Source organism: Paroedura picta, chromosome 5 (assembly GCF_049243985.1).
Source record: "Paroedura picta isolate Pp20150507F chromosome 5, Ppicta_v3.0, whole genome shotgun sequence".
Classification (NCBI taxonomy): Eukaryota; Metazoa; Chordata; class Lepidosauria; order Squamata; family Gekkonidae; genus Paroedura; species Paroedura picta.
This window is the reverse complement of record NC_135373.1, coordinates 123,260,492-123,281,251: the sequence shown is the minus strand read 5'-3', so window position 1 is coordinate 123,281,251 and position 20,760 is coordinate 123,260,492. Positions and strand designations below refer to the sequence as shown.

Genomic DNA, 20,760 nt, shown 5'->3' with positions numbered 1-20,760 from the left:
ATAACTTTGATCAGGACCAAGACAATAGGGAGGTCTGCTGGCTTCGGAATGCTCCAAAGGCCCTTCACCAGACTGTGAAATTAAAGGGTGGGGCGGATTAAGAAATGTTTCTCTTCACCTGGAGGTCTGGGCCAGAGAGCCAGCATTGTGCACTAGTCAGAGTGCAGAGCTCGATTCGAATTCTCCACTCTGCGGCGTCGGCTTGCTGGGTAGCCTCGAGCCAGGCCTGCACCTTAAGCCTAGCCTACCTTGCAAGGTTGGTGGGCAAGTTGGCTATTGGGGTTGTTATTGTTGGAATATGCCAGATAGGCATGATTTAATAGTATGAGAAGAATATCCACCAGGGGGCATATTTAGCATATTCAGATTAGGGACTTCCTGGTATTTTCAAATAATCTCCTCCTGGTTCCTGATTGGCTCAGCCGTCGACGTCCTGCTCCTTTGAGCACGCTCCCTTCTCTTTCCCTCCGGGACGTTGGACAGTTAGGATTATCTCTCTGCTCTCTTTAAAACAAAAACGTGTGTCTCTTTTTAAATAAAACTAGTTTGTTCTTTAAGCAGCTGGTGCTCTGCCCCTGAAACTGCTAACAGTTATGAGGACAAAATGGAGGAGAGCAGACTGAAAGAAGCCAGTACAAGTTTCGATTGGCTGGAGCCAATGACATCACCAACCCCACCTTCCCTGGAACACTCTTGCAAGAGCTGGAGGGAAAGCGATTCTCTTATTACAGCCTTTTTCAAACTTTCGACCAGGAAGAGGCCTCTGAAATAATTTTTCAAACATCAAGGAGCTCCGGAAATGATGTCAACTGGCCACGCCCCCAGAAATGACATCACTCCCCGCCCTCTTAGCTCTCCTTTTGCTCCCTCCCCCTGCGTTTACTATTACTATGGCAGCATTGCCTCATGTAGGCCAGAAAGAAGAGCAAGAGCTGAGAAGACAGCCTGCCCCCCCCATACCACGCCACCTCAGAGCTTCCAGGGACCCCATCAGAGCTCCTACGAATCCCCTTCAGAATTTCTGTGGATCCCTGGTTGGGAATCCCTGTGTTATTAGGAAGGGGCTGTGGCTCAGTGGTAGAACATCTGTTTTCTGTGAGGAAGTTCCCAGGTTCACTCCCTGACATCTCTTCTGTGTGTGCATGTGTTTGTGTGTGAGAGAGAGAGAAAGAGAGAAAGAGGTTAGTTGCCAGTAACTGCTTATTGGACTCAAGATGATTATGTAACTGAACGATAAGTATATCTGTGATTAAAGAAGTTGGTAAAAGCCAGGGAATAGCAAATTAGCCTACAGATAATAAAAGAGTTAATAAATAGATGCGAGAACTGAGTGACTTAGCATGTGCAGCGAGATAAGAACCCAATATCGCTGTTAAGCCCTGGAGGTTCCAAAGTCCTGAGTGTTGCATTAACTTGTAATTCACGATTCTCGTATTCTAGTCTGTTTCTGATATTCCTTGGCAATAAAACAGCCTCTTTGAGGTCCCCATTGAGTTTCCTGGAAGGTTGAAATGTTTCTCAATTTTGCGATTAGTCCAATCTTAGCTATATTTATCACCCAGTTACTTATTTATTATTAGTTTTATAGACTGCCCCTCCCCACAAGCAGACTCGGGGCCATTTACATTATACCTCATGCAATTAAAATCACAGTTAAAACAATGGATAAAACCTTGCTGTGCTCCATTTTCAATCCATTTTCAATCCACCTGTCAGTAAACTTATGACCGTAATGTGATTTCCCCCTTTAAATTCACCTTTGAGTTTAGAGGTGGAAATACCCTGGAAATGAATGGAGGGAGACCCCTAGATTCTGTCAACTATATTAGTTCATTTCGGCCTCAACCATAATCCTGGCAGAAGAGCATCTTTTTGCAGGCCCTGTGGAACCTGGGTAGTTTGATCAGGGTCTGGATCTCAACTGGCAGCTCATTCCGCCAGGCTGGGGCCATGTCCAAAATGGCCCTGGCCTAGATTGAGGCCAGATGAACCTTTTTCAGGCTTGGGACCACCACATCAACATGTGAAGATCTTAAGCTTCTTCTGGGGGGCATACCTGCATCTTGACTCTAGAAGGCCGAGCGTCAAAGACTTGAGGCTTTTGAACTCTGGTGCTGGAGAAGACTCTTGCGAGTCCCTTGGGCTGCAAGGCGAACAAACCGGTCAGTCTTAGAGGAGATCAGCCCAGCCTCCTTAGAAGGCCAGATCCTGAAGATGAAACTCAAATACTTTGGCCACCTCATGAGAAGGAAGGACTCCCTGGAGAAGAGCCTAATGCTGGGAGCGATTGAGGGCAAAAGAAGAAGGGGACGACAGAGAATGCAGTGGCTGGATGGAGTCACTGAAGCAGTCGGTGCAAACTTAAATGGACTCTGGGGAATGGTAGAGGACAGGAAGGCCTGGAGTATCATTGTCTATGGGGTCGCGATGGGTCAGACATGACTTTGCAACTAACAACAACAACAACAAAACCCTTCCTGGCAACTAACCGCTCCACACCTATCTGTAATAATAGAATCACAGAATCCTGGAGTTGGAAGGAACCTCCAAGGTCATCTAGTCCAACCCCTTGCAGAATGCAGGAAATTCCCAACTATTTGTCTGCCCACAGTGATCCCAGTTCCATGCCCAGATGAAGCCCTTACCCGAAACCAGAATCCCGGGCCAGCTTGGCAACATCTCCTTCAAGGTAGCTAAGGAAGTGTGCACATGAAAAGTTATACCTAGAACTGAACTATTGTTGTTGGGATATAACTTCTAATTCTATATACAGTTAGTTATACAGGGTTTTTTTTAAAAAGGAAGTTTCTAGCTACTGCTTTCGCGACTGTTCTCATTGTAGACTCTCCATCTTTCCTCAAAAACTTCAACATTGACCTATTTTTCAGAAATGACGTTAGTCATTTAATTGCATATTCAGCCATTTTAGCATTCCAGTCTCCTCAGCTTGGACAAACAGTGTGTTTCCATTTTGCTGCAGAAATAGTTCTAGCAGTAGTCAGCATGTATTCCAGGACTTCCAGCTCTGGGTTGGGAAATACCTGGAGACTTTGGGGGTAGAGCTGGGTAGGGGTTGGAAGGACCTCAGTGTTCTTTGATGGAGTTCATTTTCTTCAGGGGCACTGATCCCTTTAATCTACATGGGCACTGGGATCCGTAAAATATCTCTTCTGATCCTTTTTATAGTCTAAGTAATATTCCCAATTGCATATGCTTAGAGTCCATAAAAGAATGGAATTTTAATATGTTTTGTATTCTTCCATGTATTTCTGTCTGGAATATTTTTTCTCTTTTTAGCAAGTCCACCACATATGATTAAAAGTTCCATCTATTCTTGACATTTCCAACGTTTCCTGCTATAATTTTTAAATCAATTTTTTCAATATCCTATGTATTTTCTAACATTGTTTCTCTTCTAACCAGGGCTGGCAGGGCAGAGATTTGTCTAAGCATAGGTTTCCCCATTCTCTATAGCCAAGTGCTGTTCCACAGCAGAAACCCATGAGCCGTTCATAAATCTCGAGCACCCTCTATCGTCTGCCGCCCACAAATGTCAAACCCATGGGCTGTAGCAAGCAAATGAACAAAACACAAAGATCTGTGAAGTCCCTTTTCCTCCCTCCGCTCTCTGTCACCCGACCAAGCTGATGCAAGAGCTGTTGATTACCCAGCACGATTACGGAGCACAACTGTGGCGGTGAGTTCCAAAGATTGATGAGAACAAGCGATCGCTTGAAAGGTGCACATTGCCCATGCAACAGCTGAGGGGAAAAAAGGACCTTCCTTGCATGGTATGGACAGGTTTAACCTGCAGCTTAAAATTTAATTTTCATGGGAGATACCTGGAAATATTGGGAGTGGAGCCTGTGGGATGTGGGGCGTGGGAAGGGGAGTCCAGTCTCGAGGAGTCTAGCCCCAAAGGGAAGCTGATCTCTGCAACCTTGAGACACGTCGTGATGATGGGAGAAGAGGCAAGCAAGATTTGGGGTGGGGAGGGTCCTCAGTGCAGTACTGCTATTGGGTCCACCCTCCAAAGCGGCCTTTTTATCCGAGGGAGCTGATCTCAGTCATCTGGAGATGAGCGGTGAAACCGGGGGATCCCCAGGTCCCACTGGGGAACCGGTCTCCCTCATTCCATCAGATCTTGAAAGTTCAGCAGGGTTCGTCCCGGCTAGATCTTGCAAGGGCTGTCTCCGAGGCATACCAGGGTCGTGCCGTGTGGGTCAGGCAATGGCAAACGACCTTGGAACATCTCTTGTCCAGCTGCCAGGCAATCTCAGCATCCCCTGGCTATATTACACGCATGCCGTATGATAAATGATAATCATTGTAATCTGGGAGATTCCCCAGCCACCCCCTGGCAGGTGTTTCAAACTAGTGATAGCAAATAACAGTTTATTCCAATGCAAAACAATTTCTCAAACTTTCCAAATAAGCGAACTCCATATTTCCGTTTTCGGTACCTTGAGCATTTACACTTTGTGATGTCAATACTTGTAGACCCCTGTATATCGGAGACTGTAGAACGCTTTGGAGAGTGAACCGTGTACACTAACATATCGCCATAGGGTTAGGTTTATATTCTTCTGATACATTTTCATCATTGAAAAGATGTTATCTAAAGAGGATTCATTCATAAAATGTTAAGAGTATCACATATCACTGACAAAGACAGCGAAAACGGAATATACCTAGTAGTTTGTTTATTTGGAAAGTTTGAGGAATCGTTTTGCATTGGAATAAACTGTTATTTGCCATCGCCAGCTTGAAACTCAATTTCTCCTGCTTGTATCATGGCTGACGGGTCTTCACCTGTTGAATTACCCCCTGGGAGGGGGCAACCTTACAGGACTCTGACCCAGCTGCAGGCTCGCAGGCATATGGAGCGGTTGGGTTGTCGGCTCCTTGTTGGGACAGTCCAGGAAAGTTTAGGGGTGGAGCCCGGGGAGGGCGGGATTAGGGGTGGAGAGGCTATAGACTCCACCCCCTAAGGCAGCCATTTTCTCCTGCGGAACTCATCAAGGGATGTCAGGCCGCAGGGGGGACCTGGGGATCCCCTGGAATTACAGACTCAAGTGATCAGTTCCAGAAGGAGAACTAGCTGCTTCGGAGGGTGGCCGCTACAGCGCTATACCCCACCAAGGTCACTTCCTGTCCTAAATCCGATCTACTTCCGGCTCAACCCCCAAAGTACTCCCCAACACTATCTCCAAGAGACAGAGCTCAACCCCCCTGGAGAAAAGGGCTGCTTGGGAGGGTGGAGTCTATGGCATCACACTCTATGGCATCACACTCTCCCGAGGTCCCTCCCTGCCCCAAATCTTGCCCCCTCCCGGCTCCACCCCATGGCCAACCCTAGATCTCTGCCACCTGGAGACCATTTGCTCTTTGGGGATCTCTCCAGCCGCCCCCTGGAGACTGGCAAGCCTTCCCTTGGGCCGATGCCCCTGCTCTTTGGGGGCCCCGGCCTGCTGTGGCTTTGGCGAAGGTCACTTGGATACACGCTGCCCCTTCCCTCCCTGGGTGGCCCATTGTCCCAGGGCTGTGCTGAACTAAGCGTCGGGCCCAGCCACAATAGCATCCGGCCGGCCGGCTCAAAGCCCGGCGGCTTAGCTGGTCCTTTGCGATTCTGATGGAAGAGCGTTTTTGTGCTCAAAGGACCGTGTGACTTGGGGCATTGGAATAGGCCCTGAGTCACCGGGCCCTTGGTGCCAAGTTCCCCGCTTGCCAAGCTGGCATGAGCAAGAAGAGGGGGTGGGGTGGGGCGGGTGGGGGGGGTAGGGACCCAAGCCCTGCCAGTGCCGCAGGGGTGCCAGCCTCCAAGTGGGGTCCCCCAGAATTACAGCTCATCTCCAGCCAGCAGAGATCCATTCCCTTAGAGCAGGGGTAGTCAAACTGCGGCCCTCCAGATGTCCATGGACTACAATTCCCAGGAGCCCCCTGCCAGCATTTGCTGGCAGGGGGCTCCTGGGAATTGTAGTCCATGGACATCTGGAGGGCCGCAGTTTGACTACCCCTGCCTTAGAGTGAAGGGACGCTCTGAGGTCCCTCCCCAAATCTCTTGCAGCTTCCCATCTTGGATCTGGGAACCCGATCCCGGCTGGCGTCCAGTAACCCTAGCAAACTGGCTTCAAAAAAGAGTGAGGGGCGGAAAGGCCGAGCAAAATGTTCAGGCGTCTTTAGAAGTGCCTTCGAAGTGGGCAAGATGCAATTCAGCTCCACAATGACACCTGGAACACGAGACGTCATGCTCTTTGACTCACACAGGATCGGAAGATGCTCTGACATCTTCATTTCTAATAACGGTTCTCAGTTGGGCATGTGAGTCACTGCCAGGTTGCTGAGGGACAGGTTTAACAAACTGCTATTAGCTGTGACGGCTAAATGGAACCTCCACGTTCAGGAGCAGTATGCCTCTAAGTAGCACGTCCTCGGGGAGTCAACAGTGGGTGACATAACCTCCTTGTTGGGGTCCCAAGAGGCCACGCTTTGAGGGGGTGGGGCAAGCACAACCTAATGCTTTCATAATAAATAATTTTGGGGGTTGGCTTTTGTGGGAAAGTACACAGGCCCGATACAGAGTGGTGATCCAGCTGGGTTCATCGGTGCCCTCTGAGAAGGGAAGTCAAGCTTTCTCAGAGCTGTGGCAGGAAGGGGGAAAAGGCAGCATGGTGTGTGGCACTACATCACTTCCTGTAACAGCCCAGAAGTGATATAAGGCTCCTCTAGGAACCACTGGATACTCTATGATTTCACCCTAGACATTTCTTATGGTTCTTAGTTCTTAGGACTCCGTTGGTGGATCTCTTGATGGTACCTGGTTTGGGTCACTGTGTGACTCAAAGTATTGGACTGGATGAGCTACAGGTCTGATCCAACATGGCTTCTCTTATGTTCTTATGACCCGGCTGGTGGACCTCTTGAGCCATCAAGAACCTGGTTTTCATCCCCTGTGTGACATAGAGGGTTGGACTGGATGGGCCATTGGCTTAATCCAGCACAGCTTCTCTTACATTCTTATGTCTGGGGCACTGATGCTCCACATTCTTGGTGCTTGGGGGGGTACATTGGGAGTTCTGGAGTTCTGGCCCCACTGGTAGATCTCCTGATGGCACCTGGGTTTTGGCCACGTGGAGCATTGGACTGGATGGGCCATTGCCCTGATCCAACAAGGCTTCCTTTATGTTCTTAAGTTCTTAGTTGCCCTAGAACAATCTTCCCCCAACCCCTGGGCTGCGGACCAGTATTGGGCTGTGAAGCCCTCAGTACTGGGCCACGGCGGGGAGGGAGGGGGAGGGAGGCACGGGCGCCGGCGGGCGCAAACGCACAGGCTCAGAGATACCACGCCTGCGTGTTTGCACCTGCTCACGTGCTGGCACCTGCACCTCCCTCCCCCCCCCCCGGCCCGAAAAACGTTGGGGACCACTGCCCTAGAACACCCACAGCAAAAGCCCAGAAACCGAAGCCTTCCCAACTAGTATTCAGAGGTACACTGCCTGTGAACATGGAGGTTTCATATAGCCTTAGTGGGAAATAATCATTGATGGACTAATTCTCTAAGTAGTGTTTCAGATGTCCTGCCTTTGAAGCAAGCAGTTTAGGAAGGGTGAATGCCTCTTGGGTGGAAAAATACCATAGATAGGCTTGTCTCTGCCTGCCAGAGGATTCACCTGAGAGGTAACACTGCCACCTACAGTCCAGCTCTGGGAGCTGCACGTTTACTATCATAACTCTGGAGACTGATGGGGCAAGCAGCATATGGGGAGGTGAGACCCTTTGATCACCGACCCAGGCGGTTTTGTTTCTCCTTTTGTTTTTGTAAACGACAACTGAATTCCGGGGGATTGATTGGCTGTTTTGACAAAGAATGATCATTGGCTGTCTTTGGTTGTGTGACACAGTCTACTAATGTAACAGAATTAATTTTTGCTATATATTCCCACGGTCATGTAAGGAGTTCTTAGTCTGACGAAGAGTGCTTGCACTCGAAAGCTCACGCCCTGAATCAATCTTTGTTGGTCTTAAAGGTGCTTCTGGACTCTGATATTATTAGCATAACTCTGGTCCAAACTTTCTCGACATTTTTTACCTTTGAGAAACCCCTGAAGCGTTCTTATACCTGGAATTAAACTGTTGATCTTAAAGGTGCCACAGGACTCCATAATCAAATTCAGTTCTCATGTCTGCTGTTAACGCTCTTGTCGTCGGAACTTGTTCTTCTAGGAACGCTCCCAACCGGTTCCCCCAGAAACATACCCGCATCCATGTCTACGGACGACATTTTATTAACCTGTACAAACATCATATACAGTGAAGAAAGAATTCACATTAACAGTTCTAACTCAACTCCATGACCGTGCTGAGGATTCATGCTCCGACGTCTTCTACACACTGAAGGGGAAAACCAAAGATGCATCAAACTGGCTTTGGAGGGGGTGTACCATTGATTTGGGGAGGGGAGGGATTTCAGTGGGGTACAATAGCATAAAGTCCACCTTCCAAGGTGGCCATTTTCTCCAGGAAAATGAATCTCTATTCCCTGGGGATTTGTTGCAATGCCGGGAGATCTTCAGCTACCTTCTGGAAGCTTCCAGACCTATTACAAATCTTACAGGGGGCGTCTGACTTTGTTGAGCCTGCTGGTCCTTCTGCAAGAGAGTTGGGGGGCCACAACAAAATGGCTGCCATGGGGTGTCTGTGGCCAACCACAAAATGGCTGCTGGGGGGGGGGGGTTGGGTCCAATCATAAAACATTGGAAAGTGCAAGAAAACGTTAAGGCCTCTGACACATATTCCTGTGGGGAAGGGAAGAAATAAGCAGGTGCCAGGAAATGCACTGGTTGGCCACAGCAGTGTGGGTAGTAGCCAATAGGTGCTTGCATTTCCACGTGGCAACTGTAGCTGCAACCTGAGAAGGGAAAGAATTGCATTTTCCCCACCTAGTAAAAAGGGGGGTTGGAAAACAGAAGCCCCCACTTGGCCTCATTGCCTACAGCCTACTAGAAGCAGTAGCAGGAGAAAAAAGGAAAAAAAAAGGCCTCATCGACAGGACGTCCTTAGCATAGGGTTCCTGGCAATTCCAAGGGCCTTTCCACATGCCATAAATTTACCTTGTGAAGACACTTCATTCCAGCCACTCCGCATGACATCATTAACATCCAGTGTCTTGCCAGTAACCAGCTGGCTACATCCTCCATTTTCAAGCGCTAGTTGGAGAATCGCATAAAGTGGATTCCCCAACCTATTTAGCACTAGCTAAGGGAGAGCAACCAACAGGCCACCAGCCCAAAAAATGTGTGGAGGCGAAGAAGCGCTACGTCCGCCTCCAGTGTCTCGCCCTTGCACCTGCCTTCCTCTCCCTTCTTCTGGGGGATGGGAAATGCTTTTAAAAAATAAAGAACAGCCTGGAGCAACGACTAGGCGGAGAAGCATGCAGGCGATGCCAGAAATAATATTCTCCCAAAGTTGAAACACAAAGCATGCCTCTCTAAAGTCCCCCCCCCCAATCAGGAATGAGATTAATTTTTAAAAGTATAAAAACTCGTGACTTCATAAGGAGTGGTGTTCAAAAAGCACTATGCCTCTATGATTAGATGCATAGGTGTTTAAATGGAGAAGGATCAATTTAAAAAATTAGAAGAAGAAGAGTTGGTTCTTATATGCTGCTTTTCCCTACCTGAAGGAGGCTCAAAGCAGCTTACAGTCACCTTCCCTTTCCTCTCCCCACAACAGACACCCTGTGGGGTGGGTGAGGCTGAGAGAGCCCTGATATCACTGCTCAGTCAGAACAATTTTATCAGTGCCGTGGCGAGCCCAAGGTGACCCAGCTGGTTGCATGTGGAGGAGTGCAGAATCGAACCTGGCATGCCAAATTAGAAGTCTGGACTCCTAACCACTACACCAAACTTAGCAGGCATCATGGGCCTTTAAAACATGGAGAAAGGGTGTCTGGCTTGATTGACAGGTGGAAGAGTGTAGCTCTCTTCCGCCATTTCCAGCAGCACTTGTAGAGGGTAAAAAGTGTGAAAAGGCAGCAGACTGGAGCAAGACTGCAAAAGTTTGCAGAGTGGCCAGAAAGCTCGATAATATTTAGCGCTATGCCATTCAGCTGGCATAACATTAATTTTAACCATGTGCGGAAATGCCCCTAGATCTACGCAGAAGGGACAAAAGGTAACTCTAGGAAGCAATAGAAACTCTGTGGTAAGAAGAGGTGATCTTAGTGATTCCTAGAGCTACCTAGGACCAGCAAAGAACGATCTGGTAAGAAATTCCTGTAAGTAGACAAGGCCTTATTTTTCTTATTAATTTTTCTCCCAGGAACTCCCTCCTGCCTGGCAATCCCATTATAAGCACATTAGGAAGGACGGCTTGCTTAAAGCTACTGAGTGAACGTTGGGCCTTTCTAGCTGCGTTATCGGCTCTGAAAGGCAGAAACTGTCTCTTCCCCTGCAGTACATCCTATCTAGCCCTTCCTCCAAAGAGCTCCGTACAGCAAAAATGGTTCTCCTTTCTCCATTTCTCCCCCTCACAACAACCCTGTGAGTGAGTTTAGGCCAAAGGGATGTGAGTAGCCCAAGTTCATCGAGCCGATTTCATGGGAGATTTGAACCCAGGCCATGTAGGTAAAGTCTTTTTTCATACCTGCCACCTGAGATATCTCATACCAGCAGACTGTAGGCATGAAGCTGTTTCAGAGCTCAAACACCTTGACTGCTCACCGAATTGGGAACACCATTGTACGAATCCAAGCTGCACATTACAGATTTGATAAATGGCCTTGGTTGCTCTTTCTTTTTCGCTGTGAACTCCTGCACTGGGAAGCAAAAGCATAGAGGACTCAATAAAACCAAAAGCCAAAGTCCTTAAAATAAAAGGGGGAGTTTTGTAGTTCATGAGCATTGATGTCACTGGCTCTAGCCAATAGGTGCCTTAATTTCTATAGCGCCACTGTAATTGCAGCCATGGAGGGAAAGAGTTGCATTTCCCCCATCTACAAAAAGGGTGGTTGGAAAACATGCTTTCTTTGCAACTGAGTACAGAAGATGCCTAAATTGCCCACCAAACATAGGAAGTCCAGTTAGCATGCTAAAAAACAGGGAGGCTTTTGATGGGAGAAGTCAAGTCGTGCAACCTCTAGAGCAGGGTGTCTCCCATTTTTTCGATCTGGCGGTGCATTCGTAATTCTGACACGTCCCAGAGGGTGCAGCTGCAAAATGGCTGCTGCAAGGGACGGAGTCAGCACAAAATGGCTATTGCAGGAGGCAGTGTCAGCCACAAAATGGCTGCTGCAGGGGGCGGAGAAAGCTATAAAATGGATGCTGTGGCTTGCCCGCAGTCACCCAATGAAAATCCTCATGTTGTGGTAGCAGATGCCACAGTGCCGTGGGCACCACGTTGGGGATCCCTGCTCTAGAAGATAAAATAACTTGTTGGGGTGTGGCATTTCATGAGGCCCCGATAACCAAGGAGCTGATCTTTCGTAGAGGTTCCCACAAGGGGTCGCTACGGAAGGCCCAAGAGCTCAGCGGAGCTCACGAAGAGGAGAGACTGTGTAAGACAGGGGTAGTCAAACTGCGGCCCTCCAGATGTCCATGGACTACAATTCCCAGAAGCCCCTGCTGGCAGGGGCTCCTGGGAATTGTGGTCCATGGACATCTGGAGGGCCGCAGTTTGACTACCCCTGGTGTAAGATCTTGCAGGATTGGAATCCGGTGCAAAGGATGGGAATCTCACATGATCTTGCAAGAGCAAAAGGCATACATGAGGTTTAGGTAGCTGAAACATAGAAAACACACCGTCGCATGCAGCCAGGCTATTTAGGGTTGCAAAATCCAGATTGGGGGAGTTTCTTCTGATTAGTTGGGCAGAGCCTATGGAGGAGACAGATTCCCTTGACAAGGGATCGTGGGAATTGTAGTCCATGGACATCTGGAGAGCCACAGTGTGGCCACCCCTGGTCTAGAGCTACGAGGAAGTTCTGTCAGCCCGCCTTCAGGAGAAGAGAAGAAGAAGGTCAGCCAGTCGGGAGATTCTTTCCGGGCAGGGGCACTTCTAGTTCCGGTTCTCAGCACAGCAACTTCTCCATGACGGGGCTGGTAAACGAAAAGTTTCTGAACATGTTCTGGTCCATGCTGTTAATGAGGGCTCCATCTCCGTATGACAGACGGGGTTTCTCGCTCAGAAATTCCTTGTCAAAGTTGCTGTAATCGCCGGGCGATTTCTTGCCGAGGGAGAAAGAAATCAGAGTTAGGAGTGTAGGGCAGAGTCTGCACTTAGTTTGTTTATTCCATTGTCAATCCTGTTGAATTCAGATCGCTTTGAACTCGGATCTTCCCCCCCCCCATCGAAACAGGAAAGTCTTCTGCACGTGGTTAGGGGAGTTCAGAAGGGGGGGGGTAGCCAAACCTCTTTCTTTCTTTTTTTGAAGGGGGGGGGAGAGGAGCCAGGCAGGGAGCTCTTTCTTTTCTTGGAGGGGTGGGGGAGAAGATCGAAAAAGGCAGAGGAGGGAGGAAAAATCCAGGACCAACAGAAGTTGAGAGAAATTAGGGACTTCTCCTTTAAGGCAAGCGTGTCACATGACCAGGAGTAGCCTATCAGAGGTTCCCAATCCGGATTTTAAAATATATTGAGCATTAAAAGCACTCCAAGATACCGCACAATAAAGGTAGGGTCACTCCGGATCAATCCTTCTTGCTGCAGAAGGAAAATTTAAATCGCCCCCAAATCCAAACGGAAATCGCATTCTGTGTAGAGGGCAGGGACTGAATCAGTCTGGGGTTGGAATAAAAGCTCTGTGCAGTTTACACCTAGGGCTACCAGCTCTGGCTTGGGAAATACCCAGAGAATTAGGAGGTGGAGACAGGAGTGGGCAGGATGTGGGGTGGGGTGAGACCTCACTGGCAAATGCCACTTGTCAACTTCTTTTTATCCCCAGGGGGGAAACGTGCAGGTATCCATATTTTAAAAATTCGTTAAAGCAAAAAAGTCATTTCAAACAGAGTTGTTTTTTTTTGTACCCTGCTTTTTACTAGATAAAGGAGCCCCCAAAGTGGCTTGCAATTTTGCCTACCCTTCCTCTTCCCACAACAGACACCGTGAAGTAGATGAGGCTGAGCAAGCTCCGAAAGAACTGTGACAGGCCCACGGTCACCCAGCTGGTTGGATGTAGAGGAGGAGTGGGGAATCAAGTCTGGTGCTTCAGATTAGATTAGTGAAACGGAGCAAAAAACATAAATGGGAAGCCCAGGGTAGCCTGATCTCCCAGAAGCTAAGCAGGGTCAGTATTAGTGATAATTTATTTAAAACATTTCCTCACTGCCTTTCTTCCTTTTGGAGCTCAAGGTGGCTTATAACATAGATACAAATACATGAAATAAAATGTTAAAAACATTAAACCCCCCAAAATGTCAAATCACAGTTCAGGACTACTAGTAATTTTAAGCAAATTGCGGCCATAAATATCTGCAAATGAACAGCTTTATCAGTGCTGTGGGGAGCTCAAGGTCACCCAGCTGGCTGCATGTAGGGGAGCGGGGAATCATCTGATCTCCTAAACAATACACCAAGCTGGAGGTTAAGGCAGAGCGACAGGCAGCAGATGTTTAGTCTTAGCAAAGCTTCCAGGTAGTTAGCATCGTTGCTATCACTAATAAAGAGATTTTCCAGCAAATGGAGTTTTCTTATTGAAGGCAATTGGCTGAAAGCTCACAGATGGCACTCTCTGAGATTCTGTTTTGGAGGCCACCAGTCCAGGGGTGTGTGTGCAAAATCTAGAAATTTAATTATAAATTAATAAACAAATAATAGAATGCCTGGTCCCCAAAATGGAGAACTGGACTGGATTGGAAGAGCATTAATTTTATAGTCATTTGCAGAAAGGGGGGAGGGGAGAGACTGTGGTTCTGAAAAGACTGTTTATTGCTTGATATATCTCTTCATTTTAAACATTTCTAACCCACCTTTCTATCCCTACAGGGAGATCCCCAATGCAGCTAACAGAAATTAAAAATAAAACAACAATCAAACTACAGCCAACAAGAAAGGCACAGCCAAAATTAAAAACTACTATTAGCAAACAAACAGGAAAATAATGACAGCGAAAACAAAACAGCACAAACACATCCTTATAACTGCAACAGAGAGAAAGCAGGCAGGCAACAGGCAAGGGGCATGCACAGGAATAAACATCCATCAAAAGGGATTAGATGGATTCATGGATGATTAATCTATAAAGGGTTGTGAGCCATGGTGGCCGAGAGCCAGGAGGCAACCTCAGGGGAAGGCCTTGGCTTCTATGCCTTGTTTGTTGAACCTCCAAAGGAGCTGTTTGGCCAGTGTATGAGACAGGATGCTGGACTAGATGGACCCCTGGTCTGACCCAGCAGGGCTCTTCTGATGTTCTTAGGATGCTGGACTAGATGGACTCCTGGTCTGACCCAGCAGGGCTCTTCTGATGTTCTTAGGATGCTGGACTAGAAGGACCACTGGTCTGACCCAGCAGGGCTCTTCTGATGTTCTTAGGATGCTGGACTAGATGGACCCCTGGTCTGACCCAGCAGGGCTCTTCTGATGTTCTTAGGATGCTGGACTAGATGGACTCCTGGTCTGACCCAGCAGGGCTCTTCTGATGTTCTTAGGATGCTGGACTAGAAGGACCACTGGTCTGACCCAGCAGGGCTCTTCTGATGTTCTTAGGATGCTGGACTAGATGGACCCCTGGTCTGACCCAGCAGGGCTCTTCTGATGTTCTTAGGAAGCTGGACAAGAAGGACCACTGGTCTGACCCAGCAGGGCTCTTCTGATGTTCTTAGGATGCTGGACTAGATGGACCCCTGGTCTGACCCAGCAGGGCTCTTCTGTTGTTCTTAGGATGCTGGACTAGAAGGACCCCTGGTCTGACCCAGCAGGGCTCTTCTTAGGTTCTTAGGATGCTGGACTAGATGGACCACTGGTCTGACCTAGCAGGTCTGAGATCTGGCGTGATCAGGATCGCCTGGGCTATCTAGGTCAGAGCCTGGTGCTTCTGGACTTGAATCTAACTCTTTTACCACTCAGCACTCACTAAAACTCAGATCATGTGGAACAAATGGATTTTGTTTGGGGATGGTAATGAGCCTGTGTAATACAAGTCTGGCCAGTTGGTGGCGCCTTTGCAAGAACCCTCAACCCCAAGAGAACAAATGAGTGGAAAACGCCCTCCGCTTTAGTCTCTCCTCCGCTCCATCCTCATACCCTCCACCCCGAACGGCAGCAAGTGTTTTCTCACCACTCTGGGCCTGAAAGGGGGCTCCACGGCTCTTCCTTCCAGAGCCTCCCAGTCGATTTCCTGGAAGAAGACGTGCTGTCGGATATTCCCCTTGGCTCCCAGCCTCCTCTCCGGTTCTCGTACGAAAAGCTGGGGAAGTAACAGAAGACAAAACAAGAATCCGTCTGAACTGATTCAGGGCAGGGGTCCCACTCCTCCCAAGACCCCATCTTCTCAATTAAGGCTGATCCTCTGATCAGGCTTGCTAGATGGGAATCGATGCTCTCTTGCCTGGAGGTCTGGTGTGGTCCCCATGAGATCTCCTGCCACCACCTGGAGGTTGGTAACTCTTCTGCATAACCCTATGCAGAAGCTCAGATTGATACCACAATGTTTGCTGATACTGTTAGGATGTAGGAAGATGCAGCCAATGTTATGCGGACTGCTTCTTTGGTATTTTAAGGCCTTACGGGGTCTAGGCCCTGTGTATCTAAGGGACCGTCTCTCTGAGTCTGTCCCTTAAAGAGCATTGAATTCTGCTATTATCTATCTGCCTGTCTGTCCATCTGTCCGTCCATCCATCCATCCATCCAATTTATTTTTCGATTTTTATACCGCTGCTCTCAGGAAGTCTAGCAGTGGTTTACAAGTATAAAACAATAGATTCCATTAAACCCCCATGAAAACAACCCTTATCAGAAACCAAGCAGACGGCGATCACTACCCTAAAAGGTTTTAAACACTCCACCCCCTGTTTTAAACTCTCCACCATCTGTCGGTGATCCCCAGCCCCAACCTGGAGGGAGCAAACCTGTCCCTCCATCCCATTCTTCTCACCTTCACTAAAAGGTCTCTAGCGTTTCCGTCGAGCCAGCGCGGATAGAAGGGGCTGTCCATGCGGATCGACTGAAAGAGCTCCTCTTCGTCCTGGCCGTGGAATGGAGACTGGCCAATCAGCATTTCATATAAGAGGACCCCGAAGGACCACCAGTCTACAGACATGTTGTATTTCTGTCCCAGGAGAATCTGTCATTGAAGGAAGTCGGCCATTGAAGACAAGGAAGACTTGAAGATGGGAAGATGCTTTATATTTTGCAACTAGTGATATCCCTTTGGGTGATCCCCAGCTTGGTGTCCGAGGGAGACACAGTGTCCATCGGTGTGTTTTTTGGGCTCCTTCTTCCCGAAAGCATATTTCTCCCGAAGCAAACAGCTTGTCTTGCCTTTCCTCCATCTCTTGGAGAAATATGTTCTTGAGAAGAATCCAGGAGGCTTTCTGTCTTCAGAAAGCTCCCATACCGAAACAGCTGTTTTTGTCAAAGGAGGACACTTGGCTTGGGACCTTGCAATATTTGATGACTGGACCTGAACCCCATGGAAAAGATTTGGTGGTTCGTTCTCCAAATGCCCACGGGCTCAACAAATTTGGGGGGTCCCTGCATCAATTTTACAAAGTGAAAATCCATATAAGCCGTTCCTAAATTTTTTAGCGCTGAGAAACCCTTGATGTTTCAGGTCTTGAGAAACCCTAGAAGTGGTGCGATTTGGCAGAATATGGTTGGGAAGCAGAGCTCTGTCCATGCTCACCCAGGGCCCTTCCCCTTCCCCTGCCCACCCCCTCCAGGCCCTTCCTCAGTCATTGGGGGGGGCAGGTTGACATGGCCATGAAACCCTGGTTGAGAAAGCCTGGTCTATAGACTCAACACGTTTGGGGAGCGCTATATCGGTTTTTACAAATTGTAAATCTAGATCAATGCGATACAGTCTCAGTTAAACATTGCAATTGGGTTTGAATTGCAGAAGTTTGAAAACCAGCAGAAATCAGGAAGAGATAACCAGAAATTCAACTTGGGTGTTTGCAAAACTGGAAGAGCAATGAATACACACAGGAGAATTACCTCCCCTTAATAGGGTCACTAGCTCCAGGCTGGTAAATTCATAGAGATTTTGGGGTAGATGCTGAGGGGGAGGTAAAGTTCACCTTCCATAAAGTCCACCTTCCAAAGCAGCTGTTTTCTCCAGGAGAACTGATCTGTCTAGCTTGGTGATCAGTTGCTATTCCAGGAGGTCTCCAGGCCTCACCTGGAGGCTGGCAACCCAATGAAAAATGCCGACTCTTCAGAACTATAAGAAGAGCCCTGCTGGATAAGCCCAAAGACCGATCAAAGTCAGCACATTGTTTCCCGCAGCAGCAACCAACGAGATTCAGAGAGTTCTTTTGGAAGGAGCCGATCAGCTGGCAGGGGCTCATGGTAATTGTAGTCCATGGACATCCAGAGCCACAGTTTGGCCACCCCTACTGAATACCCAAACCAAGAAAATTCTTGACAGATGGTCCTGTAAACTTCCTAAAGTAAGGCATGGAGCAAAAGACACTGTGGTTCTTTTCTCCTAACATCAAATACAAAGATATACTGCACGTGGACAGGGATGTTCCATTTCTCAATAGTGGCTCATAGCGGATGACAGACATTACGAGCAATAGGGTCACGATGCCTACCTACCTCCGGCGCAATGTAGTCGGGGGTTCCGCAGAAGGTGCTCGTCTTGTCGTCTCCGAACATGTTCTCTTTGCACATTCCGAAATCGGCGATCTTGATGTGGCCTTCCTTGTCTAACAAAACGTTATCGAGCTTCAGGTCTCTGCAAAGGTAGAAGTGGGTTAGGCCGGTGTTCCGAAAATACTGCTTTTAAAAAAGAGAATAAACAGAAAACATGAATAGTATCAGTATCAGTTTGGACTAAAATGATATAAACCCGATTCTGGATATCTGTTTAGCCAAATACACTGTATAATAATGCCAATATTTTTGGAATTCTTCTGCTGTTTTCCCATTAACCAAACTGGTTAATTTAGCCGTTTTGGAGAGTTCTGTCAGCTTATCAAACCAAATCGATAACTCTGGTGGTCCAGATGAGCCAATATGATTCTTGCTGCCGTAGTAGCATGAAAAAATGAAAATACCGCCACGCAGAAAGGCATGCATGACAAAGTGTGTCATAGGTACCTAGAGGACTCGATGTCCAAACTACAGCAGTTTTCAGATGATTTCATAGTGACTGCTGGCAATTCCTAGAGATGTCACCCCCCCCCCCCATAACATTTTGATTATATTTTATTTATATGCAGAGCAGAAACACGAGAGACAGAAAAACTAGGACAGGCTCTGGGCATCAGAAAGCCTGCACTGCAGCTCCACCTAGAGTTTAAATGGACCAAGCGCACCCTGTTTCCTTATTTACATTTTATATTAATAAAAATGGTTCACACTCTCTCCCACAATATGCAATATAATCCTACCTGTATATGATTCCTTTGGAATGAAGGAACTGCAAGCCACAAATAATTTCAGCTGCGTAGAACCTGAAAAAGTCAGTTTTTGATTTTACCCACTGTTTCATTCCATAGATATGGATTGTCCTTATGCAAACACCCAGAGAGTGAGAAATTCACAAGTCAAGCAACCCCCCCAAAACCTTAAATGTTAGAAGAACAACCAGCCGGCATTAGTTACCCAAATAAGGAGTATTTACTCAAACTTTCCTGCATTCACATTTTTCTTGCTTGAGGGGCTTGGGGACGTTCAGTGTGGAGAAGAGGAGGTTGAGAGGGGACAGGATTGCTCTTCTTAAGTAATTGAAAGGTTTGCTCGAAGGAGGGCAGGGAGAGGTTCCTGTTGGCAGCAAAGGCCAGGATCCGCATTGATGGGTTTAAACTAATAGGCTGCCTTAGGAGGTGGTGAGCTCCCCCTCACTGGCAGTCTTCAAGCAAAGGTAGGATACGCACTTTTCTTGGATGCTTTAGGATGCTCTGGGCTGATCCTGCGTTGAGCAGGGGGTTGGACTAGATGGCCTGTATGGCCCCTTCCAACTCTATGATTCTGTGATTCTATGATTCTATGAAACTACATGTAGAATTATACCGGCTAGATATCAGGAAAAATTTCACAACCAGAGTAGTTCAGCGGTGGAAATGGCTGTCTAAGGAGGCTCCCAACCATTACAAGATGGTAATTTCCTGCCAAGGACTGTCCCCAATCAGAAAGGTTATCGCTGGATAATGTCTCTGAATGTATAGCAAAAACAGGCAACATCTTACCTCGCTCTGCCTATGTCGAACTTGTGGCAAATTTGAATATGAAACATCAGATCTCCCCCATTGAGGTATTCCATCACAAAGAAGAGGTTTTCCTAGTGAACAATGGCAAAGAACGGGGTTGTTTGAACTTAGGAGGCAGCTGAAACCACCAAAAACGAGAAATGGAACAGTGTCAAAGGTGCTCGGGTCTCAGGTGATGAATTTTGCTCCAGGCTCGTTTTACAGATGGGCAAATGAAGAGCTGCTTACTACTCAAAGGAGACTCAAAGCAGCTTACAATTGCCTAACCTTCCTCTCCTCACAACAGACGCTCTGTGAGGTAGGTGAGGCTGAGAAAACTCTGAGAGAACTGGGACTCACCCAGCAGACCTCATGTGTCTCAAAGACCGTTTACGCACTGGCGGTTTCATGCCAGGCTGCAGCCTGGAGTTTTGTCATGGCAGGTTGTCCCGCCTCTTCCTGCACCACATGGGGGAGCATTTGGCCCAGTGCACCTCGTCCGCCCCCTATCTGTGCCCCCACATGGGAGCTGGGGCAGTGAAGTTCTCAGTGCGTAAATGGTCAAAGTGGCTTACAATGGCCTCTCCTTCCTCTCCCGCACCCTAGAGATATACATCCTGTGCTAACCAGGGCAAGGGCCTTTTCGGTCCTGGCCTCTACCTGGTGGAACAAACTCGTGGAAAAACTACAGGCCCTATAGGAACCTCCGCAGCTCTGAAGGGCCTGTAAGATGGAGATCTCCCACCAGGGTGCTGGTTGTGACTGGGTCGTGCATAGCGGCGTCCGAATCGATTTTTCCAGGGCGATTTGGACACCACTGCACACAACCCTAATTGTGACCAGTGAATGAAAATGACATCATCAGAATGGGACCTCCCTAAATAACCCGCCCCCTGCTCGGGAATAAGGAGGCGGAAGGCAAAACCCAGGGGGGTTGGTGGCTGATATGGGTAATGAGCAACATTCAACCATTTTATTGTTTTTGATGATTCATAGTTATATATGTTGTGAACCGCCCTGAGCCAGCAGCGCCCAAGAGAGGCAGCGTAGAAAACCGAATATAAATATATACATAAAGATATGTAGGCTGAACCTTGGTTTGGAATGTGCAAAAGACATGGGTGAGGAAAGGGTGCTCCCATGCCAGTGAGAGGACACGCTTTTCCACCAGCGTACACTCGACGTCATCGTCCATCAGCACCACGTCCTTCTTCAGCGCCTTCAAGGCGAAAAACTGACTGGTGGATTTCAACTCTGCCAGGAAGACCTGGAAGAAGAAGAAGAAGAAGAAGAAGAAGAAGAAGAAGAAGAAGAAGAGTTGGTTCTTATATACCACTTTTCCCTACCCGAAGGAGGCTCAGAGCGGCTTCCAATTGCCTTCCCTTTCCTCTCCCCACAACAGACACCTGTGAGG

At 48.0% G+C, this 20,760-nt stretch overlaps 1 protein-coding gene across 7 annotated transcripts in view; it reads right to left on the bottom strand.

Annotated features, from left to right (window-relative positions):
- Positions 1–8,261: 8,261 nt before the first annotated feature.
- The window catches only part of PRKCQ (protein kinase C theta), a 50,922-nt gene continuing 38,423 nt past the window's right edge, over positions 8,262–20,760 (bottom strand). For 5 of the 7 annotated variants that reach the window (XM_077340316.1, XM_077340313.1, XM_077340314.1 and 2 more), the window contains exons 12-18: positions 20,440–20,613; positions 19,347–19,438; positions 18,549–18,611; positions 17,752–17,890; positions 16,085–16,273; positions 15,269–15,397; positions 11,671–12,223 (exon numbers count right to left, since the gene is read on the bottom strand). In XM_077340316.1, the coding sequence (XP_077196431.1) occupies positions 12,068–12,223; positions 15,269–15,397; positions 16,085–16,273; positions 17,752–17,890; positions 18,549–18,611; positions 19,347–19,438; positions 20,440–20,613 (942 nt within the window). In that variant the 3' untranslated portion in view covers positions 11,671–12,067. Of the gene's footprint in view, positions 10,817–11,670; positions 12,224–15,268; positions 15,398–16,084; positions 16,274–17,747; positions 17,891–18,548; positions 18,612–19,346; positions 19,439–20,439; positions 20,614–20,760 lie in introns of those variants that run through there. The other 2 variants (XR_013231434.1, XR_013231435.1) reach the window with 2 other exon arrangements.